The sequence below is a fragment of the Mauremys mutica genome, chromosome 16, assembly GCF_020497125.1.
Source record: "Mauremys mutica isolate MM-2020 ecotype Southern chromosome 16, ASM2049712v1, whole genome shotgun sequence".
Lineage (NCBI taxonomy): Eukaryota > Metazoa > Chordata > Testudines > Geoemydidae > Mauremys > Mauremys mutica.
The window spans coordinates 32036541-32063081 of record NC_059087.1 but is presented as its reverse complement, the minus strand read 5'-3'; the positions used below and the strand labels follow the sequence as shown (position 1 = coordinate 32063081).

At 45.7% G+C, this 26541-nt stretch overlaps 1 protein-coding gene across 7 annotated transcripts in view; it reads right to left on the bottom strand.

Moving 5' to 3' along the window:
• The window catches only part of MTMR3 (myotubularin related protein 3), a 220682-nt gene that overhangs the window by 105433 nt on the left and 88708 nt on the right, over positions 1-26541 (bottom strand). For all 7 annotated transcript variants that reach the window (XM_044989668.1, XM_044989663.1, XM_044989669.1 and 4 more), the window contains 3 exons: positions 26461-26541; positions 22014-22103; positions 5444-5560 (listed from right to left, as the gene is read on the bottom strand). In XM_044989668.1, the coding sequence (XP_044845603.1) occupies positions 5444-5560; positions 22014-22103; positions 26461-26463 (210 nt within the window). In that variant the 5' untranslated portion in view covers positions 26464-26541. The remainder of the gene's footprint in view (positions 1-5443; positions 5561-22013; positions 22104-26460) is intronic.

Below are 26541 nucleotides of genomic sequence, written 5' to 3'. Positions count from 1 at the left end.
CTGATGTTGGTCATAGTTTATGCACCTCCAAAGTTGTTTCATGTTGTCATAGGTTTCCTTCATATGGACTGCATGACCAACTGGAATTGATGGCAAACATTGCCATTATGCAGCAAAACAGCTTTAAGACTCGTCTTCGATGAATCAATGAACAGTCTCCACTCATCTGGATTGTGAACGATGTTGAGAGCTGCCATCACACCATCGATGTTGTTGCAGGCTACAAGATCACCTTCCATGAAGAAGAATGGGACAAGATCCTTTTGACGGTCACGGAACATGGAAACCCTAACATCACCTGCCAGGAGATTCCACTGCTGTAGTCTGGAGCCCAACAGCTCTGCCTTACTCTTGGGTAGTTCCAAATCCCTGACAAGGTCATTCAGTTCACCTTGTGTTATGAGGTGTGGTTCAGAGGAGGAGGATGGGAGAAAATGTGGGTCCTGTGACATTGATGGTTCAGGACCAGAAGTTTCATCCTCTTCCTTGTCTGACTCAAGTGAGAATGATTCTGGTGCATCAGGAATCGGCAGTCCTTCTCTGTGGGGTACTGGGCGTATAGCTGATGGAATGTTTGGATAATGCACAGTCCACTTTTTCTTCTTTGACACACCTTTCCCAACTGGAGGCACCATGCAGAAGTAACAATTGCTGGTATGATCTGTTGGCTCTCTCCAAATCATTGGCACTGCAAAAGGCATAGATTTCCTTTTCCTGTTCAACCACTGGCGAAGATTGTTGCACAAGTGTTGGAGCATATGTGTGGGGCCCACCTCTTGACCTGATCTCCAATTTTGCAGCCAAAATAAAGGTGATAGGCTTTCTTAACCATAGTGGTTATACTGCGCTTTTGTGATGCAAAAGTCACTTCACCACAAACATAGCAAAGTTATCTGCACTGTTCACACAAGTACGAGGCATCTCTGCTCACTTTGGCTAAACAGAAATGTGTCCCTTTGCAAAATCAAACACTGACAAATGAGAGCACGACACTGTATGATTTCTAGAGCTGATATAGGGCAATTTCAATCAGCAGAGTGATGTAAGCTTCGTTATGATTGCATCATCCATGACTTCTAGGAATAACATGATGCAATTCATATCATGTATGACGCAATACCAGCTTCAGATTCCATCATTCATTGTTTTGCCTAAAAAGCAAGTACTGTCCAAACCTAGTCATAGATTTATTCATAGACCCAGTCAAAGATGTATTTTAGTCATTTCTAGTTTAAATTGAGATCCCTTCCCTTTATAACTCACTTATCCTCCGCTATTCCCAAGTCAAGGGTCGTATATACTGACCCAATAGCATATCTTGAAAACTAGAGCCAAATCAACAATTTTAAGCATCATTTTCGTTCTCAGTGACCCAGAATTAGTAAAGTTTGACTACATTTATTTCAGAAGCATTTTGGCTGTAGAGCAGTGTAATTTGCCACTGAGTAAGGGACAGGGTGGGTGTGAAAGTAGGAAAGCCCCTCAGAGGGTCTCTGATACAACTTGTCAGCTTACTTAGAAATAGGTTGGCAAAAGCAGGCATAGTCTACATGGATTTAACTGGCTGTAGCAACCCATTCAAAATGGGTAGGGATAGTCTACTCCTCAAAGCAGTCTGAATGATATCAAACACTGGGTGATAAGTTTCTTCTACAGGCACTGCAGGCAGATTTAAAGTGGACACCATATGATCCACCAAATCATGGAACTGCATAGCGTCCTCAGGAGGCTCAAGCCATCCCACCATGTTCATCTGATGGTAAATCAGGTTCTTAGTCCATCTGCAAATGCTTCTGATCAAAGAGAGGAGCCACCTCCTCATCAGGCAGTATTTTAGGCATCACCGTTGGTAACATCGAATGATGTGGAGGAGTCAGAACCCCTGGACTGCCAGAGATCCTTAATTTATTTGGAGGGTTATTTGTAAGGCCCCAGGATTGCCAGTCTCCACAGCAACAGGTTTGAGAATATGCCTGCACGAGGCAAGCAATAGCATGGTACAAAGCGAGCCACAGGCGGCTTTCCCACGCCCCACTGCCAGCGAGGAGTCAGGGCGAGAAGCCCTGGCAGCTTTGCCCATCCCTCTCCACCCCTCTGCTTCTGGTTGAGAGGCAGGGGAGAATGGGACATGCTCTCAGCTGGGAGTTGAGCTGTGAAATTGACAAGGCCGCCCGAGAAGGCTGCCTGGCTGAGGGGGAGCGGGCTGGGAAGGAAATGAGGACAGCTGGACCTTGCTTCCTGGGGGCAAGACCCTGGTTGCCTTCCCACAGCTCTGAGTGAGGAAAGGGGAGGGGGAAAGCCCTGGGTAGCTTCCCCAACCTCCGGCAGGGAACAGGGTAGGAGTGGGGAAGCCCGCCGGGATCCCGGGAGGCAGCCAGGCTCCCAGCAGGCAGCTGCCTGCAGAGCTGAGAGACCTGGATCTCAGCCCCCCACACTGTCCTTCTTAGGTTGGTGGAAGAGCTCCCTAGTGAGGATGCGTACCACCGACCCAAGGACGGTAGTGTGGACATGAACCACTGTAGTAATTAGGCTGACTAATATCAGTCAACTTATATTTCTAGTGTAGACATACCCACAGGACTAGATTCTCAGGTGCAGTGAAGCCATTCTGTATCACCACCAATAGAATCTAGCCACAGAGCTAGCTTATGTGACCCCAGGAGGGTCATGCAGTGTCAGGGAATCCTCTGTAGCGTAGCTCCTATGTCACCCCTCCCCTTCTGCTGCCAGCACAGAGGAAAGAGGGTGGCTTGGTGGAAGCAAAAGGGGTCCAGTTGAGGCTTTCCTATGTCTTGTTGATCCCTGGACGTCATTCTGCTCCTTGTGGGTTATTAACAGCTGTAGCAACTTAGAGCATTCCAAAGGTTGCTCCTAATTTACATTAAAAGACTGGCTCCAAAATGAAAAATAAACTTTACACTAACTTTGTGCACATGTACACTCATACATCTCTGCCTTGCATGCTCCTTAGCTGCAACTGAAGATCTGATCCTTACTGCAAATTTTTGCCCTTAAAGTGAGAAAAATATACTAAACCCAGAAAAACAAAGACTCTTTCCCCCAAAATCCTCACACTATAATTTTTAGCACATGGACAGAGTACATGGATGGAAGTTATATTTGTCAGACTAGTGTACCAGCATAGTTTCTCATGTCCACAGTTCATGAACTAAAAAAATTTACACCATCAATTATAATTATCTCTTTGGATTAGTTTTTAAAAATCCACAAATCACATGTACATTATTAGAGCTATTATAATCTAACTAGTATAATATATATTTGCATGAAGCTTTAGTTTTAGAATATTGGTAAAAAGCTTCATGCAAATGATAAAAAGAAAATTAAGTAACATTATTGGCTCTGACACAAACTGATTAAAGAAACACTCAAAGTTAAGACTGAAATACCATCATAAACTAAAGTTAACATACCATCAAGAACCAAAGTTATGTATCCAAAAAATACAGCAGATGTCGCAGATTACTTTGTGACATGTACTACAATTAACTGAGTGGAGAACAATTGTCGAACTCATGCTTGAATTTCTTTGTTTTCTGTCAGCACTAAAACAACAACGTTACTACTTATGCTGTTTAACAACCAGCCCAGCAATGGGCATTTCCTGATTAGCTCACAGCAGTCAATGACATTAACTCCAGCCAGGCAATCTTCAGGAAATGCCTAGGGAGGTTCATAAATTAAGCATTTTGATACTTTTATTTAATTTGCTGGTTCTGTTTTATCACAAGTGTGTAATGTGTATGCTTCTGTACTGTGTGCAAAGTACCAAGTAGTTCTATATAATTAATGGCTGATATTTTAGCCAGTCAGACTACACAGATTATTTGTCAGCATTATATTTAGTAACTTAAAAGACTGCACAAAAGCTATGTAAATCACGTTTTATATTGTCAGAACCTGGACACACACGACAAAATTTTCAAATATGGGTGTCTAAAGTTAGACTCCTAAAATAGGATTTGGAAAGATGTTGAGCATCTATAGTTCTACTGATGCCAACAGAAACTGCTGAGTGCTCAGCACTTCTGAAAATGAGGCTTCTTATTTTAGTTACTAAGTATGATTTTGCTCTCTGTAGAGAATGCTCTTGCCATCCTAACCTGTTTTATCCCCTTCAGGTAACCTAAAGAGAAGGTTCATTGTACCCTTCACTCTGAATTCCCATATTATTATTAATCAAGGTGAAGGTTAAGATTTTGGCACGGGTATTTTTAATAAAAATCATGGACAGGATGCAGGAAAAAACAATAAATCATGGAAATATACACAGTAATGCAGTATTCACTACATCAGTACTGAAGTCCGAGCCCTGCTACCCAGGGCTGAAGCCAAAGCCCAAGCCCCTCAGGGCTCAAGCCCAACCTCTACCGCCCAGAGCCACGTGGGGCTGAATTATTAGGATTTTCAATAGAATCACTGAATATCAGGGTTGGAAGGGACCTCAGGAGGTATCTAGTCCAACCCCCTGCTCAAAGCGGGACCAACACCAACTAAATCATCTCAGCCAGGTCTTTGTCAAGCCGGGCCTTAAAAACCTGTAAGGATGGAGCTTCCACAACCTTCCTAGGTAACCCATTCCAGTGCTTCACCACCCTCCTAGTGAAAAAGTTTTTTCTAATATCCAACCTAGACCTCCACCACTGCAACTTGAGACCATTGCTCCTTGTTCTGTCATCTGCCACCACTGACAACAGCCTAGATCCATCCTCTTTGGAACCCCGCTTCAGGTAGTTGAAGGCTGCTATCAAATCCCTCCTCACTCTTCTGCAGACTAAATAAGTCCAGTTCCCTCACCCGCTCCTCGTAAGTCATGTGCCCCAGCCCCCTAATCCTTTTTGTTGCCTTCCGCTGGACTCTCTCCAATTTGTCCACACCTTTTCTGTAGTGGGGGGCCCAAAACTGGACGTAATACTCCAGATATGGCCTCAACAGTGCCAAATAGAGGGGAATAATGACTTCCCCCGATCTGCTGGCAATGTTCCTAGTACTGCAGCCCAATATGCTGTTAGCCTTCTTGGCAACAAGGGCACATGGTTGACTCAGATCCTGTTTCTCATCTACTGTATTCCTCAGCTCCTTTTCTGCAGAACTGCTGCTTAGCCAGTCGGTCCCCAGCCTGTAGCAGTGCATACAGTTGTGGAGGTCTCATAAAAACACAGAATCCATTACCTCCATGACAGATTTGTAGCCTTAATCATGGTGGTTATGATGGTGCCTAAAGACCAATCAAAAATGGGGCTCACTGTGCTAGGCACTATGCAAACACAGAATAGCAGACAGCTCCTGCCCCAAAGAGCTAACCATCTAAATAGACAAGATATACACAGGAGTGGAAGGGTTATAACACATAAGCAGAGTGAACAATATCTGAATTCATTCTGAATGCCTGTATCATGGCAGTAGTATGAATGAAACTTACATTCACAACAGACTCCTTGAATTTGATGTGCAGTCTGTAATTAGAAAGTGCAATGATGGCATCCTCTGCTCGTCCCACATACTCTGTGCTCTCACCGTGAAGTTCAAGGAAAGGGACCTTCAGAAGAGAAGGAGAAAGAAGCCCTTTAGAAAACATGAGCTACAAATGCATACCTGCTTACAAATGTCCACTCAAGCTGTTCATGCACACTCCCTAAGGGGAGACTGAAACACTGCATGGTATGCGTGAGATTGTTACAACTGGCAGTGAAGCCATTGACGATTTTATGCAGATGTCCATTGTAGCCTTATTTTAACGTACACAATTGTCTCATAACAATCTCCTTTGGGGCTCAAAACGTCCATATTTGATCTCAGCCTAAAGGTGAAACATTTTTGGAAGTTTGAGCAAAATCCCTTGAGATGTCTGAGTTAAGTAAGAACTAAAACTATGTATCATTTTTTAGATGCAATTCTTCTCTGAAAAGAGACAATATAAAAATAGTACTCAATGAAACTGCTCCCTATATATATTCACAGTCCTATCTGCTTACTTAGGGTCACAAAAGTTTTGTTCTTGTTAACCAGGCAGAACCAATATAGCTAAAAAATAGTTCATTCCTTCTTGTATGCCAGCAAATGCACGGTTTACTAAGCTCCAATCAATTACATTGGCACAAACCCATCAGACAATGGGACTATGCAGCATGCAATTTGACCTGAAGAACCTTTATTATTAGTGATGATAACCAAGAAGGAAAACTAAGCTTGATTCTCAGATCTGAAATTGAACTTGCAGGACTGGCAGCTAGAAAAAGAACAGCTGTCCTATAGTAACTACGGTTCTCGAGATGTTCATTGTCCACATGGATTGCACTTCTAACAGTGAGTGCCAGTGAAAAGGAGGTAGGATCAGAAGCTAAAATAGGGAAAAAACAAGTTAAAAATTACTTAGACAAGTTAGATGTCTTCAAGTTACCAGGGCCTGATGAAATACTTCCTAGAATACTCAAGGAGCTGACTGAGGAGATATCTGAGCCATTAGCGATTATCTTTTGAAATGTCATGCAAGACAGGAGACATTCCAGAAGACTGGAAAAGGGCAAATATAGTGCCCATCTATAAAAAGGGAAATAAGGACAACCCGGGGAATTACAGACCAGTCAGCTTAGCTTCTTTACCCGGAAAGATAATAGAGCAAATAATTAAGAAATCAATTTGCAAACACCTAGCAGATAATAACTTGATAAATAACAGTCAGCATGGATTTGTCAAGAACAAATTGTGTCAAACCAAACTGATAGCTTTCTTTGATAGGGTAAAAAGCCTTGCGGATGGGGGGACGTGTTAGACGTGTTATATCTTGACTTTAGTAAAGCTTTTGATACTCTCTCGCATGATCTTCTCATAAACAAACTAGGGAAATGCAGCCTAGATGGAGCTACTATAAGGTGGGTGCATAACTGGTTGGAAAATCATTCCCAGAGAGTAATCGTCAGTGGTTCACAGTCATGCTGGAAGGACATAATAAGTGGGGTCAATCCCAATATTGGGGGCTTTTTTTTAAAAAATATGGGCTCCTATTACTCCCCAACCCCCCATCCCAATTTTTCACACTTGATGATTCATATTTAGGGTGACGAGATAACAGTGTAACACTGTTGCAAAAAAAAAAAAAAAAAAGCGAACATCAGTCTGGTATGCATTAGCAGGAGTGTTGTAAGCAAGACATGAGAAATAATTCTTCCGCTCTACTTTGTGCTGATTAGGCCTCAATTGGAGTATTGTGTCCAGTTCTGGGTGCCACCTTTCAGGAAAGATGTGGACAAATTGGAGAAAGTCCACAAAAGAGCAACAAAAATTATCAAAGGTCTAGAAAACATGATCTATGAGGGAAGATTGAAAAAATTGAGTTTGTTTAGTCTGGAGAAGAGAAGACTGAGAGGGGACATGATAACAGTTTTCAAGTACATAAAAGGTTGTTACAAGGAGGAGGGAGAAAAATTGTTTTTCTTAACCTCTGAGGATAGAACAAGAATCAATGGGCTTAAATTGCAGCAAGGGGAGTTTAGGTTGGACATTAGGAAAAATTTCCTGTCAGGGTGCTTAACCACTGAAATAAATTGCCTAGGGAGGTTGTAAAATCTCCATCATTAGACAAATACTTGTCAGGGATGGTCTAGATAATACTTAGTCCTGCCATGAGTGCAGGGGACTGGACTAGATGACCTCTCAAGATCTCTTCCAGTCCTATGATTCTGCTGCACACGCGCCCCATGTGGGTAAGACTGGAATCTTTTGGAAGAACAATGTCCATTGAGGCCATGCCTGCACCCTCAATGCCCTCTGGAAGCATAAAGGGAGGGGCAGCCACAACTGCCTTTCAATTTGTTCACTAAAATAGAACTCAGGAAATCCAGGAATCCACAGTAACAAGGAAGGAGGGCAGGTCGTAGAATGCATGTGAGCAAGGAACTGTTATTTTGTCTTTGAGAGATTGTCCAAATTAATTCCAATTCTGGTGACTTACAAGTAGGCATGTCCTCATTACGGCTACTCAGTCTACTGAAACAATAACTGTAAGACAGGTTTGTCAAAGAAGATATCAGATCTGGAGTTTTCTACCCAGGAGTAGTGCTGAAAGAAAATAGGAACTGAATTCCAGGCAGCTCCTCAACACAGCTCAGATACTAGAATGTCTCTTGGAGAAGCTGCTTGAGCTGTGGTGGAATAGGCCCTGATCTGTGTACATGAACTCAAACACACTGTCATATAGCAATTTCCAATACAGAATGAAACCCATTTAGTCTTTGTGTGGATATAAGCTGACCTTTCATCCTATCAGCAAAGGTCAGAAGCAGGCTAGAATTCCTGAATGATCTTGTTGTCAGAAGAGTCCTGACAATGACTAAGTGGTGTAGTTTAGCTTCCCTTTGATTAGCATGAGGCATGAGAAAGAAAACTGGCAGGTGGATAACTTGATTCAGGTGAAAATCTGAGACAACTTTAGGCAAGAACCTTGGGTGATGTTTACAGTCACCATGTCCTTATGGAATACTCCATATGGTGATCCTGTGAGGGACTGGGTAGCTCCTATTCTTCTGGCTCAAGTTATAGCCACTAAGGGTATGCCTATACTGTATTTTAAAACCCATGACAGCAAGACTCGGGCCCAGGTCTACCGACTCAGGCTCATGCTACAGTGCTAAAAACAGCTGTGTAGATGTTGAGGTTCGGGCTCTGAAGCCCAGGTACAGGTTGGATTTCACAACAGAGGCTGTGTTGACTGGCTCATCGGGTCTACATACCAAAATTGCCTGGACCAGGTCTGTCATCATTAGAGCTGCATCCTGCCAGAGCTTCCTCAGAACCCTCAGTATCAATGGAATGGCAGGGTAGGCATACATGAGTTCTAGTGTCCAAGAGAAGAGGAAGGCATCAGACAGAGAGCCTGAGCTGTTTCCCCCACCCCATCAGACACTTCTTGTTTTGGTCTGTGGCAAACAGGTCTACCCTTGAGTGTCTCCATTTGCAGAAGATGTCTTGTAGAATGGAGTTCCTGGTCTACAATTCATCATTTGTCTAATGCAGCGGTTCTCAAACTGTGGGTCATAACCCAAAGTGGGTCGTGACCCCATTTTAATGCGGTCACCAGGGCCAGCATTAGACTTGCTGGGACCCTGGGCTGAAGCCCAAGCTCCACCCTCACCCAAGGCGGTGGGACTTGGTCTGTGGCCCCCTCTCCCCCTACTCGGGGTGGCAGGGCTCAGGCTCCGTTCCCCCCGTTTCGGGTCATGTAGTAACATTGTTGTCAGAAGAGGGTCCCAATTCAGTGAAGTTTGAGAACCTCTGATTTAATGCGATCTTCTAAGGAGTTTTGTAGGCTTAGAAGGTGGAGGGACACCAGTGAAAGGACACCAGTGTGACTTGATGGCTGATGCACCAGTCCCAAAGGAGGACTGCTTCCTAGCAGAGAGGTAAGGAGTATGCGCCCCCTCATTGTTGATGAAGTACACTGCTGTAGCATTGTCAATCAGTATTTGTATGGTGATTCCTCAAAGTAGGGATAGGAACGCTATCCATGCTACGAGCTATTCACCTAGTTCCAGGACTTTTATGAAGAGATTCACTTCTTGAGGGACCAAAGAATCCAGATAAGCTCCCTATTCAAGAGAGGATGGGTCTGTCACCAGCATCTTGGTGGGGAAAAGCAATGAGAATGAACACTGTTATTCAAAACTACTCTGCTTTTAAGGGCATAGGGCACAGGTGCACCAGAAATGGAATACATGCAGAAAATCTCTTGATGAAGAATATCTTATTACTTGTAAAACAAGAACACACTGTTACAAACAAGTCATGGGCAGCCAGACCTAGTAGTCAGAACCAGAGTCCGCAGTCACATGACAGTAATCAAGAATTGGCTGGGTCAAGATATCGGGAGGTCAGAAGCAGGAGAGAAACTGGAGATCAGACCCACAAGACAGGAACAAGAGTCAGACCAGGTCAAGATACCAGGGGGTTAAAGGCAGCAGACAAACTGAAGGTCAGAAACCACAAGTTAGATGCCAGGAGTCATGCTGGGTCAGAATGCCAGGAAATCAAGTCAGGGGAGCAGGGACAGGAGTAGGGAGCAGGAAGCACACAGTCCAGAGCAGGGTGAAGCCCAGCTGTTCAGACAGCTTCTTGTTCCTGCTGCTGGCTTAAGTAGGGCCAGTGGGCCAATCAGCCGTTCTGGGACTCTGCCAATCGAGCCTCAAGGGCAGAGCCCTCACACTGGGGCTGGGCTTCATGGGTCTCAGGTAAGCTATTGCCAGCTGTATGGAGGGCTGGAACACGGTTGCTCCCATAAACTTTGCAGCCCTGGGCTCAAGACCTATGGGTCATGACACACATATGCTCACCAAATCACTAAGATGCAGTGGTTTGAGCATTGGCCTGCTAAACCCAAGGTTGTGAGTTCAATCCTTGAGGAGGCCATTTAGGGAACTGGGGTAAAAATCTGTCTGGGGATTAGTCCTGCTTTGAGCAGGGGGTTGGACTAGATGACCTCCTGAGGTCCCTTCCAACTCTGATATTCTATGAGTGGATCTAATTTACCTCACCTTCAGTAAGGCATTTGATATAGTTCCACATGGGGAATTGTTAAATTGGAAAAGATGGGGATCAATATGAAAATTGAAAGGTGGATAAGGAACTGGGTAAAGGGGAGACTACAATGGGTCATACTGAAAGTTGAACTGTCAGGCTGGAAGGAGATTACTAGTGGAGTTCCTCAGGGATTGGTTTTGGGACCAATCTTTTTATTACTGACCTTGGCACAAAAAGTGGGAATGTGCTAATAAAGTTTGCAGATGACATGAAGCTGGGAGGTATTACCAATACAGAGAGAGACCGGGATATCATACAGGAAGATCTGGATGACCTTGTAAACTGGAGTAATAGTAATAGGATGAAATTTAATAGTGAAAAGTGCAAGGTTATGCATTTAGAGATTAACAACAAGAATTTTTGTTATAAACTGGGGGACGCATCACTTCGAAGTAACAGAGGCGGAGAAGGACCTCGGAGTATTGGTTGACAGGATGACTATGAGTTGCCAATGTGATATGGCCGTGAAAAAAGCTAATGCGGCCTTGGGATGCATCAGGTGACGTATTTCCAGTTGAGATAAGGAGGTGTTAGTACCGTTATACAAGGCACTGGTGAGACCTGATTTGGAATAGTGTGTGCAGTTCTGGTCTCCCATGTTTAAGAAGGATGAATTCAAACTGAAACAGGTACAGAAAAGGGCTACTAGGATGATCCGAGGAATGGAAAACCTGTCTTATGAAAGGACACTCAAGGAGCTTGGCTTGTTTAGCCTGACCAAAAGAAGGCTGAGGGGATATATGATTGCTCTCTATAAATACATCAAAGGGATAAATACCAGGGAGGGAGAGGAATAATTTAAGCTCAGTACCAATGTGGACACAAGAACAAATGGATATAAACTGGCCATCAGAAAGTTTAGACTTGAAATTAGAAGGTTTCTAACCATCAAAAGAATGAAGTTCTGGAGTAGCCTTCGAAGGTGAGCAGTGGAGGCAAAAGACTGCTCTAAATGCAAGGTTATGCATTTAGAGATTAACAACAAGAATTTTGTTAAAAGCGTTTTATGGTGGGGTGAGCATCAAGACTAAGCTTGATAAGTTTACGGAGGGGATGGTATGATGGGATAGCCTAATTTTGGCAATTAATTGATCTTTGATTATTACCAGGTAAATATGCCCAGTGGTCTGTGATGGGATGTTAGATGGGGTGGGATCTGAGTTACTATAGATAATTCTTTCTTGGGTGAGTTTTGCCCACATGCTCAGGGTTTAGCTGATCGCCATATTTGGGGTCAGGAAGGAATTTTCCTCCAGGGCAGATTGGCAGAGGCCCTGGGGGGGTTTCGCCTTCCTCTGCAGCATGGGGCATGGGTCACATGCTGGAGGATTCTCTGCACCTTGAGGTCTTCAAACCACAATTTGAGGACTTCAATAACTCAGACATAGGTTAGGGGTTTATTACAAGAGTGGGTGGGTGAGATTCTGTGGCCTGCGTTGTGCAGGAGGTCAGACTAGATGATCATGATGGTCCCTTCTGACCTTAAAGTCTATAAGACAGTAAACATGGGACAACCCCAATGTCTTTTTTACAGTCACTTTTCAGAGTAGAATGACATTTGAGGCTGTAAAGTGTTAGATTTATTTGCTTATGAGTAACTACAAAAATAAATGAACAAAAATCTCCAAATTTGGCATACATTTTTCTGATTGAAACACACAGCAAACTCTTTCAACCCCCGCCCTCCTTCTCCCCGACAAAGAAGAGAAGGTTACTCCCCTTGCAGTAACTGAGGTTCTTTCAGATGTGTGTCCCTGTGGGTGCTCCACTCAAGGTAAATGTGAAGCAGTACCCACTATGGTTGGTCGGATTTTAGAGCCGTGGCAGTGATAATGGTAGACAGTACTGTGTGGCCTACTATGGTGTCTGCCATGGTATCCTGTGTGATAGCATAATGTTTGGCGAATGTGTGGTCAGATGTCCACATGGCCGCCTTGCATATGTCAATAATAGGTACCTTGTGGAGGAATGCAAAGGATGTTGACATCACCCGAGTAGAGTGAGTTCTGATGCTCTCGAGTGGTTGAGCATTCTGAGGCCGGTAGCAGGATCTGATGCAGTCAGAGATCCACTTGGAGAGTTGTTGCTTAGAGCTAGCAGCACCCTTTGATCTCTCGGTAGTGGATACAAATAACCAAGGGGATTTACGGAATGCCTTAGTTCTATCTAGATAAAATGCAACTGCCAATCTGACATCGAGGGTATATAATGCCGCTTCCTGTGGAGTCTTGTGAGGTTTGGGATGGAATGCAGGTAAGTGTACTGGCTGGTTGAGGTGGAAAGTGGACACCACCTTGGGGAGGAATTTGGGGTGGGGTCACATTAAAACCTTGTCTTTAGAGAAAATCATGTAGGGAAGGTAAGTTATCAAGTGACTTATTTCACCGACCCTTCTTGATGGCTGGTGGTGGGTGAATCTCCAGGTAGAGATTTTGCAGGCCCGTGAGGAAGCGTTTTATGGTGGGGTGAGCAAAAAATGATCCATCCAGCGGATCATGGAAGGGGTGGGAGCCGCGAGGTGTACTCTGATAGAACTGAGAGAAAGCCCATCCTGTTTTAGTTTTAAAAGGTAGTTTAACATGTCAGTGAGGGTTGCAGTCTGGGGTGTCAAGCATCTGTGGAAGCAACATATGGAGAAGCATTTCCACTTTTGAAGGTAAGTCTTACAAGTGGAGTATCCTCTACTGTGCAGGAGGACATACTGGACCTGCACTGAACAGGCTAATTTGTGGGTTTGAAACCACGAAGGAACCATGCCGTCAGATGGAGTTTCTGGAGCTGCGGAGAAGCTGACCGTTGTCCTTGGAGAGCAGATCTGGCCTGTTGGGGAGAGTTGTTGGAGGACGGATGGACATGCGCAGCAGGTAAGGATACCATGTGTGTCTGGGCCAAGCTGGGGCAATAAGTATGACCCTTGCCTTGTCATCTATGATCTTGCATAGAACCCTGTGTATCAGTGGGATTGGCAGAAAAACGTACATGAGGGATTTGTTCCGCGGAATGAGGAATGCATCTCCTAGGGATGGGGGTCTCAAGTCCCACTCTGGAACAAAATAGATGGCACTTGTGGTTCTGAGTTGTGGCAAACAGGTCTATCGATGGGGTGCCCCAGTGGGAGAAGAACTGTCGTAGTATCGTAGGATGCAATTCCCATTCGTGTTCCTCGGAGAAGTGTCTGCTGAGCGTGTCAGCGGTAGTGTTGTGACACCCAGGCAGGCAGGAAGCGGTGATTTTTATGTGCTGTTGTATGCACCAATTCCATAACCAGATGGCTTCTGTGCATAGGGAGTGCGATCAGGCTCCCCCCTGCCTGTTGATATAGAACATGCATGATATATTGTCCATCAGGATCCGAATGCATTTGTTCCTTATGATGGGGAGACAGTGAAGGCAGGCGTATCTGACTGCTCTGAGCTCTAGAAGATTTATGTGCAGACGCATCTCTGATAGGTACAAGCGGCTCTGTGTCGTGTGTTCCCCTAAGTGTGCTCCTCCAACCTATCAGGGAAGCATCCGTGGTGAGCATGAGCACTAGGGAATGTTGATGGAAGGGGATGCCTATGCATAGGTTTTCTGGTTATGTCCACCATTGTAGGGAGGCCAATACATTCGCTGGCGGAGTTAACGTCATGTAGAAGCTGTGTCTGCTGGGTTTGTACAGAAAAACCTGAGAGTCTCTGGATTAAGTTTAGAAGTGTGAGCAACAAGGGTGATGTCGTGGTGGGAGTCTGCTATAGAACACCAGACAAGAGGGATGAGGTGGACAAGGCTTTCTTCAGGCAACTAACAGAAGTTATTAGATCACAGGCCCCGATTCCCATGGGGGACTTCAATCACCCCGATATCTGCTGGGAGAGCAATACAGCAGTGCACAGACAATCCAGGAAGTATTTGGAAAGTGCAGGGGACAATTTCCTGGTGCAAGTGCTAGGAGAACCAACTAGGGGCAGAGCTCTTCTTGACCTGCTGCTCACAGACAGGGAAGAATCAGTAGGGGAAGTAAAAGTGGATGGGAACCTGGGAGGCAGTGATCATGAGATGGTCGAGTTCAGGATCCTGACACAAGGAAGAAAGGACAGCAGCAAAATATGGACCCTGGACTTCAGAAAAGCAGACTTGGACTCCCTCAGGGAACTGATGGGCAGGATCCCCTAGAAGAATAACATGAGGGGGAAAGGAGTCCAAGAGAGCTGGCTGTATTTTAAAGAATCCTTATTGAGGTTGCAGGAACAAACCACCCAGATGTGTAGAAAGAATAGTAAACATGGCAGGTGACCAGATTGGCTTCACAGTGAAATCCTTGCTGATCTTAAACACAAAAAAGAAGCATACAAGAAGTGGAAGATTGGACAAATGACCAGGGAGGAGTAGAAAAATATTGCTCAGGCATGCAGGAGTGAAATCAGGAAGGCCAAATCACACTTGGAGTTGCAGCTAGCAAGGGATGTAACAACAAGGGTTTCTACAGCTATGTTAACAACAAGAAGGTCAAGCAAAGTGTGGACTCCTTACTGAATGAAGGAGGCAGCCTAGTGACAGATGATGCGGAAAAAGCTGAAGTACTCAATGCTTTTTTTGCCTCAGTCTTCATGAACAAGGTCAGTTCTCAGACAACTGCACTGGGCAGCTCAGTATGGGGAGAAGGTAACCAGCTCTCTGTGGAGAAAGAAGTAGTTCAGGACTATTTAGAAAAGCTGGATGAGCACAAGTCCATGGGGGCTGGATGCACTGCATCCGAGAATGCTAAAGGAGTTGGCGGATGTGATTGCAGAGCCATTGGCCATTATCTTTGAAAACTCATGGCGATCGGGCGAGGTCCCAGATGATTGGAGAAAGGCTAATGTAGTGCCCAACTTTAAAAAAGGAAAGGAGGAGGATCCGGGGAACTACAGGCCAGTCAGCCTCACCTCAGTCCCTGGAAAAATCATGAAGCAGTTCCTCAAGTTCAATTCTGAAGCACTTGGAGGAGAGGAAAGTGATCAGGAACAGTCAGCATAGATTCACCAAGGGCAAGTCATGCCTGACTAACCTAATTGCCTTCTACGACGAGATAATTGGATCTGTGGATGAGGGGAAAGCAGTGGATGTGCTATTTCTGGACTTTAGCAAAGCTTTTGATACTGTCTCCCACAGTATTCTTGCCAGCAAGTTAAAGAAATATGGGCTGGATGAATTGACTATAAGGTGGACAGAAAGCTGGCTAGATCGTCGGGCTCAACGGGTAGTGATCAATAGCTCCATGTCTAGTTGGCAGCCATTTTCAAGTGGAGTGCCCCAAGGGTCAGTCCTGGGGCCAGTTTTGTTCACTATCTTCATTAATGATCTGGAGGATGGTGTGGACTGCACCCTTAGCAAGTTTGCAGATGACACTAAACTGGGAGGAGTGGTTGATACGCTGGAGGGTAGGGATAGGATACAGAGGGACCTAGACAAATTAGAGGATTGGGCCAAAAGAAATATGATGAGGTTCAACAAGGACAAGTGCAGAGTCCTGCACTTAGGACCGAAGAATCCCATGCACTGCTACAGACTAGGGACCGAATGGCTGGGCAGCAGTTCTGCAGAAAAGGACCTAGGGGTTACGGTGGACAAAAAGCTGAATATGAGTCAGTGTGTGCCCTTGTTGCCAAGAAGGCTAATGGCATTTTGGGTTGTATAAGTAGGGGCATTTCCAGCAGATTGAGGGATGTGATCATTCCCCTCTATTTAGCACTGGTGAGGCCTCATTTGGAGTACTGTGTCCAGTTTTGGGCCCCACACTACAAGAAGGATGTGGAGAAATTGGAGAGAGTCCAGCGGAGGGCAACAAAAATGATTAGGGGGCTGGAGCACATGACTTATGAGGAGAGGCTGAGGGAACTGGGATTGTTTAGCCTGCAGAAGAGAAGAATGAGGGTGGATTTGATAGCTGCTTTCAACTACCTGGAAGGGGGTTCTAAAGAGGATGGATCTAGACTGTTCTCAGTGGTAGAAGATGACAGAACAAGGAGTAATGGTCTCAAGTTGCAGAGGGGGAGGTTTAGGTTGGATATTAGGAAAAACTTTTTCACTAGTAGGGTGGTGAAGAACTGGAATGGGTTACCTAGGGAGGTGGTGGAATCTCCTTCCTTAGAGGTTTTTAAGGTCAGGCTTGACAAAGCTCTGGCTGGGATGATTTAGTTGGGTTTGGTCCTGCTTTGAGCAGGGGGTTGGACTAAATGACCTCCTGAGGTCCCTTTCAACCCTATTATTCTATGTTTCTATGTAATTGGAGTTGAGCCACCCCGAAGGCATCTCATATGCAGTCTGGCATATTTGACCATGAAGGTGGTGGCTGCCATGTGACCAAGAAGCTGTAGGCTGGTTTGAGCCTGTATTCTGGGGAGAACGGAGAGCATGCGTATAAGACGTGTAATAGCGAGGAATCTGCTGTGTGGGAGCAAGGCTCTGGTTTGAATTGAGTCCAGGTAAGCTCCGATGAACTCTATCTGCTGTGTGCGTATCAAGGTGAATTTTTGGAAGTTTATTTGCAGGCCTAGACTATGGAATAGGGTGATGGTAAAAACTCATCGCTATTAATGTCTCATCGTATGAGCTGCCTTTGATAAGGCAGTTGTCTAGGTAGGGGGAAAGTATAAGCCCATGTTTGCGGAGGTGGGCCATGACTATGGCTAAGGTCTTGGAGAATACTCTCGGTGCTGTGGAGAGTCCGAATGGAAGCACTCTGTATTGAAAGTAGTCGTGTCCGAGTGTGAATCGCAGGACGCATCTGTATGCTGGATGAATGGATATGTGAAAACAGGCATCTTGTAGGTCGAGGGCTGTGAACCAGTCCCCTTGTTCCAGTGTGGGTAATATTGTGCCCAATGCGACCATCTTGAATTTCTGTACATGTACAAATTTCGTCACTCAGCATAGGTCTAGTATAGGTCTCCATCCCCCGCATTTCTTTTGGGTCAGAAAGTAGTGGGAGTAGAACCGTTTTCCCCGATGTTGCGTTGGTACAGGTTCCACTGCACCTAGCTGTAGAAGATGAGCCAATTCTACGTGAAGTGGGTGCTCATTAGAGGAGTCCCTGAAGAGTGATGGGGAAAGGGGAAGGGTGGGTGGGCAGGCAGGATATGAAAGTGATGGAGTAAACTGACTTAACTATTTCAAGGACCGAGCGGTCCTGTGTGACCTGTTGCCAGACATGGTGGAAAACTTGGAGACAGTGGCCAAATGAGCAAATAGGTGGCGGAGTCAAGGGGTGATCGTGCAGACCCCTGACTAACACTTCAAAATTGCTGTTTGTCCCAATGGGTGGAAGATAGCTGGTTGCACATGGTTTTGTCTGCGCCTAAAAGGTCTGTTGCGATTCCTCCCAATATCATACGGTTTGGGCTGGGGCCAGTGATATTTTTGTGCACAGGGCCTCTGATAAGTTTAATACTGTTGTCTCCTGGGGAGGGACGGGTATATGCCCAGTGTGTGCAGAGTGACTCTAGAGTCTTTCATAGTGTGAAGGACTTCATTGTTTTTTTAAGAAAAAAGTTTCTTTGTCAAAGGGAAGGTACTCCACTTTGTTCTGCAGATCTTTGGGGATACCGGATGCAGACAGCCAGGAAGACCTAAGCATCACCACCGCAGTTGCAGTTGCGCAGGCTGCTGTGTCCACCATGTCCAGGGATGCTTGTAGCACTGTCCTGGACACCAACTGACCTTCGACAAGGGTCCGCTCTCCTGTCCTCTGGGATATGGGAGGTAAAATCAAAGCACTTGTTGTAGTTGTAATCGTAGCTTGCGAGGAGGGTGGAGTAATTTGCAATTCTAAATTGCAAAGTGGAGGAGGTATAAACCTTGCGACCCAGGAGGTCAAGCCATTTGAGGTCCTTGTCTTGTGGGGTGGGCCGGTATTGTGGCTGTTTTGTCCTGTGTGTCACTGCATCAGTTTGGTTGTGGGTAGGAAAATAAGAAATCTACATCTTTAGCAGGAACATAATATTTACGTTCAGCCTTTTTGCATGTTGGTGGGATGGAGTCAGGGGTCTGCCAAAAGAGTATCAGCTGGTTCTAGGAGGACTTCATTTATGAGTAGCACGATCCTTGAGGGCACAGAGGGTTGGAGGATTTTGAGGAGTCTGTGTTGTGTCTCCTGGACTTCCTCCATAAGGGATGTCCTGTCTGAGTGCCACCCTCTTGAAAAGTTTCTGGATTTGCTTAAAGTCGTCCACATTTTGTGGAGGTGGAGGCATGAGGGCTCCATCTGAAGCTGATGGAGGTGGTGAATCAGGGAAGGGTTCATAGTCCACCTGCTCAGGAGGGTGTTCAGGAGCTCTAGATGTAGATGGAGCTAGAGATAGACGTGCAGAACAGGCTTGCGGTCTGGTGGAAGGGCCACAAGGAGGAGTGGCAGCAGGAGCCAACTAAGGGTACCACTGAGGCCAAGGCATAGGGTAAGAAAAGTGAGGTCCCGCCCATGGGGGGACAAAGTAGGGAAATTGAGGCTGGTTCTTTTGGGGTGCCATGCCTTCAGAGATATATGGCTCTGGTGGAGGAGGAGAAGCGGGCGGGGAGAAGTCTGCCTGCTGCTGCACGTCGTTCTCGCTGTCAGTGAGGGTAGCCAGGTCAGGTGGCGAGAGCAGCTGTTCAAACAGTGAGCCTTGTGTGTCAAGGAGTGGAGAGTCAGGCACAGGGGCCACGGAGATATCAACTTGATGCAAAAATTGTTGCTACTCCATGGGCTGTGGTCCTGCGGGGCACAAAGGGTGAGCGGAAACGCGCAGTGACTTCTGTTTAGCTTTCACGGGTGCCACGGGTGGTTTATTGGCACCCTGCAGGGGGTCCGCGTCTGCTGTGGGGATGACGAGCAGGCTTGGTGCCGACGTTCTTGTCGGCATCGGGGTGGAATGCACTGCCGGTACTGGGTCTATCTTCGGTGCTGACAGGACCGGTGCCGAGGAGAGCTTCCCGCTGTAGGAAGTCGGGTCCCTGCTTTTGTGCCCCGCATGAGCCACAGCTGAGGTGCTGCGGCGGTCGGAGGCACCTGCATTTGGCGCTGTCAGCACTCAGGGTAAAGATCTCGCAGGAGACCCTTTACCCTTTTGAAAGTCTCTGTACAGAGACCTTGGGGCTTCCTGCCTCTTTGCTTGAGAGGGTGAAGCCATGCTCCTGATCGGCTCCGACCTAGCAGGGGAGCGTGAGCGAGAGGGTTTACTTGTGTCTTTCTCCATAGGCGGCTGCCGAGATTTTTCCATCAGGAGCATATTTAGCCGCAAGTCCCCGTCATGACAAGCCCTGGTTTTCAGGCTGGTACAATAGAGACACTTAGCGGGGACATGTGTCTCGCCGAGGCATTTTACACACTGGGAGTGTCCATCAGACTGCGGCATAGACTCCTTGCAGGAGTCGCATTTCTTAAAGCCCAGGGACTCCGGCATCATTGAACTATTTATTGCCTGGGGGGAGAGTCTCAACGGGAGACAAATGTGGGAGAAAAAGGTTTTTTTTTGGTTGGTTGTTTTTTCTTAAATTAACAAACTATTCTATAGGAAGGGAGAGAACTGGAATATTTCTATCTAACTATTTCTATTTCTTTTTACTTATTTCCTTCAGTGACCAGGGAAGAGGTTCAGCACTGCCCTGAGTCCCATCTTCAGCCGAGGACATTTGAGAAGGAACTAAGGGGCGTGTGGGACACGCACGCTCAGGCAGACCCTAATGCAGCCACGAGACAGCAGCTGAGCACGTGCATCCCGACCAGGCACCGCTACGGAAGATCTCCGATCAACGGCACTGGGACACACCGTCACCTGGAGTGGAGCACCCACAGGGACAGCACTCCAAGAAGAACCAGTCTTATTGTCAAGCACAGCAGAAAATTGGAAGAAAGAAAAGAAAAAAAAAACCCACTACAAATCCTGTGGTTTCAGGACTTCTTGAGATTCTTCAAATTCTAAACTTTCATTTTAAAAATTAAGCGTCTGCCTTTTTTCACTGTAAACTTGTAAAATCATGTGCTCTTGCTCCTTTTACCTAGCCTTGGTGAAAATTATACTTATGAGTTTATAACAAAAAACAAAGTTGCACGGATTTAACTAAAGGTATGATTTTGGGGGTTGTAGTGGATAATCAGCTGAACATGAGTCCCAGTGCGATGCTGTGACCAAAAGAGCTAATGCAATCCTTAGATACATAAATGGGGGAATTTCAAGTAGGAGTAGAGAGGTTATTTTACCTCTATATTTGGCACTGATGAGACCGCTGCTGGAATACTGTGTCTAGTTCAGGTAGACACAATTCAAGAGGATTTTGATAAATTGCAGCGGGTTCAGAGAAGAGTCACAAGAATGATTAAAGGATTAGAAAACATGCCTTATAGTGATAGACTCAAGGAGCTCAATCAATTTAGCTTATCAAAGAGAAGGTTAAGGGGTGACTTGATTACAGTCTACAAGTAACAAATATTTAATAATGGGCTTTTCAATCGAGCAGAGGAAAGTATAACACAATCTAATGACTGGAAGCTGAAGCTAGACAAATTCAGACTGGAAAATAAAGCAAAAAAATGTTAACAGTGAGCGTAATTAACTACTGGAACAAATTACCAAGGGTCATGATGGATTCTCCATTACTAATAATTTTTAAATGAAGTTTAGATGTTTTCCCAAAAGATCTGTTCTAGGAATTAATTTGGGGAAGTTCTATGGCCTTTGTTATACAGGAGGTCAGACTAGATAACAATGGTCCCTTCTGGCCTTGGAATCTGTGAATCTATGAATTTAAAATCTATTTAGTTAAACCAGGGCAAAAGGCTGTGTGAACACATGGTTTGTATCAGTTTAGAGTAAAGATATTAGGAATAGGATTAAGTTAAGCTGAAATAAACCACTCTTAAACCAAAATAAGAGTGTCTACATGGGGCTTGCCACCAGTTTAACTAAATCAGTTTAAAAGCCAGATAATGAAAACTCCTTACAACACTTGGGAGTTATTAGGAATTGAAAAATACACTTTATACATTGTAAGACTTTTTGTCTTACCAATAACAAAAATGGATAAAGAAATAATTCCAGCATTTCACATGAACAGTTCCTATTAAGAAATAAACCCTTTACTAGATTTGGGTGGAAGAGGAGAAAATACAATTTCTAAGTAATTGAAAAGTCCTTATGTAAGTTTAGTGAGCACTGGCTATAATTTTGAGAAACTCTAAGGAAACTCTTTGGACATCACAATGCATGATCACTCTGTCTGACAAAGTGATATGCTTCAAAAGAAAAGATTTATATTCTTAAACGATCATCTTCCCTATCACTGTATGGAACTTTGGATGAAACTTTTATGCCAGAGGCCAACTCAAACAGCTCAGCTGCTCTACTGTGTGATCTTGATTAGACTGAGCAATAACAGATCTACACATCTTTCAGTGCAGTAAAGGCAAAGAGTGGTCCAGTGACTACCTGAAGATTCTCATCCTCTCGGATCAGCTGCTTCCTGGGAAAGATCTGATTAGCCTGGATGCATTCAAGGCTGTGCTGAGTCTCTTCATCCTAGAAACGAAACTCTACAGTTAATTTTAACACTATTACCCATTCACAGCAGACCTCTCTATTGACAGAAGGCATGAAGGGTTCCCAGTGACCAATGAAAGGTTTAGGAACAATGAACTATTACGAGAATTCAGCTACCAGTGACCCACAGAAGTGACATAATAGTTGCAATTTTACATTACTAGTGGCCCACAACTTTGCAATGTAAAACACAGATTTGGGACCTCTTTCCTTTGTTAAACACAAAAACATGAAGAAAAGTATTTCCCTTTCAATTTTAAATGCAATTTTAGGAAATTGTAGCAAGGGGGCGTGGTCTCCCTCCCTGACAGGTGGGGAGAGAACCAGGACCACTCCCTGGTGTGCAGAACCAGGATATCAGCGGCCACCCCACTGGAAGCAGAGGGTGGGACAGGAACCGGAACTATAAAAGACTGGCCCTCTAGCTCAGTTGGGGCAGAGCTGCCAGAGGAGCAGGATGTCTCTTCTCCCCCGCAGGAACCCCCTGGAGCCTGGACCTGATAGAGGCTGCTACAGTGCCAGAGACCTCGTCATTTACCCCAGCAAGATCAATGACAACCCCGGAACCCAGGTACCCTCAACCTGGGAGTGTAGGAAGGAGCCCAGGGAAGCCAAATAGGGTTCAGCTATGTTACTGACTGCAAGCCAGCCAGCGTGTTTGAAACTGGAGAAAAGCCTGTTGAGAGTCTTTGGGTTAAGTTTAGGGGTGAGAGCAACAAGGCTGATGTCATGGTGGGCACGTGCTACAGACCACCAGATCAGAAGTATGAGGTAGACGAGGCTTTCTTCGGACAACTAACTGAAGTTTCCACATCACATGCCCTGGTACTAATGGGAGACTTCAGTCACCCTGACATCTGCTGGGAGAGCAATACAGCAATGCACAGACAATCCAGGAAGTTTTTGGAAAGTGTTGGGGACAACTTCCTGGTACAAGTGCTGGAGTAACCAACTAGGGGCCAGGCTCCTTTTGACCTGCTGCTTACAAACAGGAAAGAATTGGTAGAGGAAGTAGAAGTGGGTGGAGACCTAGGCAGCAGTGACCATGAGACGGCTGAGTTCAGGATCTTCACAAAAGGAAGAAAGGAGAGTAGCAAAATACGGGCCCTGGACTTCAGAAAAACAGACCTGGACTCCCTTAGGGAACTGATGGGCAGGATCCCCTGGAAGGCTAATACAAGGGGGAAAGGAGTCCAGGAGGGCTGGCTGTATTTTAAAAAAGCCTTATTGAGGGCGCAGGAACAAACCATCCCGAAGTGCAGAAAGAATAGCAAATATGGCAGGCAACTAGCTTGGCTTAACAGTGAAATCTTCAGTGAGCTTAAACTCAGAAAGGAAGCTTATAAGAAATGGAAATTTGGACAGATCACTAGGGAGGAGTATGAAAATATTGCTCAGGCATGCAAAGGTTTAATTAGGAAGACCAAGGCACAACTGGAGTTACAGCTAGCAAGGGATGTGAAGGGTAACAAGAAGGGCTTCTACAGGTATGTTAGCAACAAGAAGGTGATCAGGGAAAGTGTGGGACCCTTACTGAATGGGGGAGGCAGATGATGTGGAAAAAGCTGAAGTACTTAGCTCCAGACTGCTGCACTGGGCAACACAGTATGGGGAGGAGGTGAGCAGCCCTAAGTGGTGAAAGAACAGGTTAAGGACTACTTAGAAAAGCTGGTCCATGGGTCCAGATCTAATGCATCCGAGGTGCTGAGGGAGTTGGTTGATGTGATTGCAGAGCCATTGGCTATTATATTTGAAAATTCGTGGCGATCAGGGGAGGTCCTGGACGACTGGAAAAAGGCAAATATAGTGCCTATATTTTAAAAAAGGAAGAAAGAACCCGGGGAACTACGGACCCGTCAGCCTCACTTCAGTCCCCGGCAAAATCATGGAGCAGGTCCCTCAATGAATTCATTTTGAAGCACTTGGAGAAGAGGAAGGTGATCAAGAACAGTCAACATGGATTCACCAAGAACAAGTCATGCCTGACCAACCTGATTGCCTTCTATGAGGAGATAACTGGCTCTGTGGTTATGGGGAAAGCAGTGGATGTGATATATCCTGACTTTAGCAAAGCTTTTGATACCGTCTCCCACAGTATTCTTGCCAGCAAGTTAAAAAAGTATGGATTGGATGAATGGACTATAAGGTGGACAGAAAGCTGGCTAGATCATCAGGGTCAAATGGTAGTGATCAATGGTTCCATGTCTAGTTGGCAGCTGGTATCAAGCGGAGTGCCCCAGGGGTTGGACCTGGGGCCAGTTTTGTTCAACATCTTTATCAATGATCTGGATGATGGGATTAATTGCACCCTCAGCAATTTTGCAGATGACACTAAGCTCTGGGGAGAGGTAGATACGCTGGAGGGTAAGGATAGGGTCCAGCGTGACCTAGACAAATTGGAGGATAGAGCCAAAAGAAATCTGATGAGGTTCAACACGGAGAAGCGCAGAGTCCTAACACTTAGGAAGGAAGAATCCAATGCACTGCTACAGGCTGAGGACCAACTCTAAGCAGCAGTTGTGTAGAAAAGGACCTGGGGATTACAGTGGATGAGAAGCTGGTTATGAGTCAGCAGTGTGCACTTGTTGCCAAGAAGGCCAATGGTATATTGGGCTGTATTAGTAGGAGCACTGCCAGCAGTTCAAGGGAAGTGATTATTCCCCTCTATTCGGCACTGGTGAGGCCACATCTGGAGTATTGGTCCTCCCACTACAGAAGGGATGTGGACAAATTGAAGGGAGTCCAGAAGAGGGCAACGAAAATTATTAGGGGGCTGAGGCACATGACTTACGAGGAGAGGCTGAGGGAACCAGGGTTAGTCAGTCTGCAGAAGAGAAGAGTGAGGGGGGATTTGATAGCAGCTTTCAACTACCTGAAGGGGGGGTTCCAAAAAGGATGGAGCTAGGCTGTTCTCAGTGGTGGCAAATGACAGAACAGCAATGGTCTCTAGTTGCAGTGGGGGAGGTCTAGGTTGGATATTAGGAAACACTATTTCACTAGGAGGGTGGTGAAGCACTGGAATGGGTTACCTAGGGAGGTGGTGGAATCACCCTCCTTAGAGGTTTTTAAGGCCTGGCTTCACAAAGCCCTGGCTGGGATGATTTATTTGGGGTTGGCCCTGCTTTGAGCAGGGAATTGGACTAGATGACCTCCTGAGGTCTCTTCCAACACTAATCTTCTATGATTCTATGTTGCGTATGGATTTCCCCGCTGACCCAGTGACAGACCACTCTGCTATTGTTAGGGCCCTGGGCTGGGATGCACTGGAGTGGCTGGGCCTGCATCCCCCTACCCCGCCACCCAACCATGAGGGGTGGCAGCCTCCCCATGTTTAGTCCTGGACACCTGCATTGGTCTGATGCCCACCTGAGCTAGGACGCCGATGGTTTAGCTGTCTCTCCCTTCAGAGAGCTAATCTCTCCTGAGACTGTTGGGCTGCTTTGTCTGACAGCAGGCCTGAGCCCCCTTACCTGGCTGCTGCCCCACCCTGAGTGAAGGCTCTGCGCTATAGACTTGCCGCCACCCGGCTCAACTGCGGGCCAGACCCATTATATGTGTACAGTCCCACTCTGGCTGAGTGTCGGGGCTACCAGACCCAACTAATACCCAGCCTGGACTGAAGGCTAGGGCCTATTAACTGCTGGCTAATTCCCCCTGAACGGAGTCGCTCTAGGAGCATTGCAGCAAGGGGGCTTGGTCTCCCTCCCTGATAGGCGGGGAGAGAACCATGACCGCCTTACAGAAATTAACCCTCAGTCCTTATACTACACAAATCTGCACCTTTCCTGCATAATTTAAACAGCTTTGCTCTACACAGTGTATCAGTAAAATTGCACTAGCAAATTAATTTCTAACAGCCTTGCAATAAATCTGACTTAAATGCCATGAACAGTACATGGCTAATTAATCTGAATTTGGATGGAAGAATATTGCCTTAGTTTATATGCCAGACTACTGGCAGATGGTACACATGGAATAATGACGACTATCATCAGAAAATTAAAACACAAATTGCTCAAAGATAAATACAAAGGCAATGAAAACTATCTTTTCAGTTCAATCAGAAGCCTGGAGTGACATGTATGTCAGGTATTGAGAATAGTATCTATTATCATCATACAGTACCAACTCTCTCATCCTTACATGGGGTTGGGTTCAGTCCTTGAGGGGGCCACTTAAGGATATGGAGCAAAAATCTGTCTAGGGACTGGCCCTGCTTTGAGCGGGGAGTTGGACTGGATGACCTCCTGAGGTCCCTTCCAACCCTGATATTCTATGATTCTTGTGCTACAGCCTGCTTTGTTTTGGTGAGTCCTAACAAAACCCATGTGCTTACCATGACAGGCCCAGGCTAGGAGGAGAAATCCTCGTCTTTGCTCACAACACTTTGAGGCTCTTCTTTCCGTAACAGTAAAAG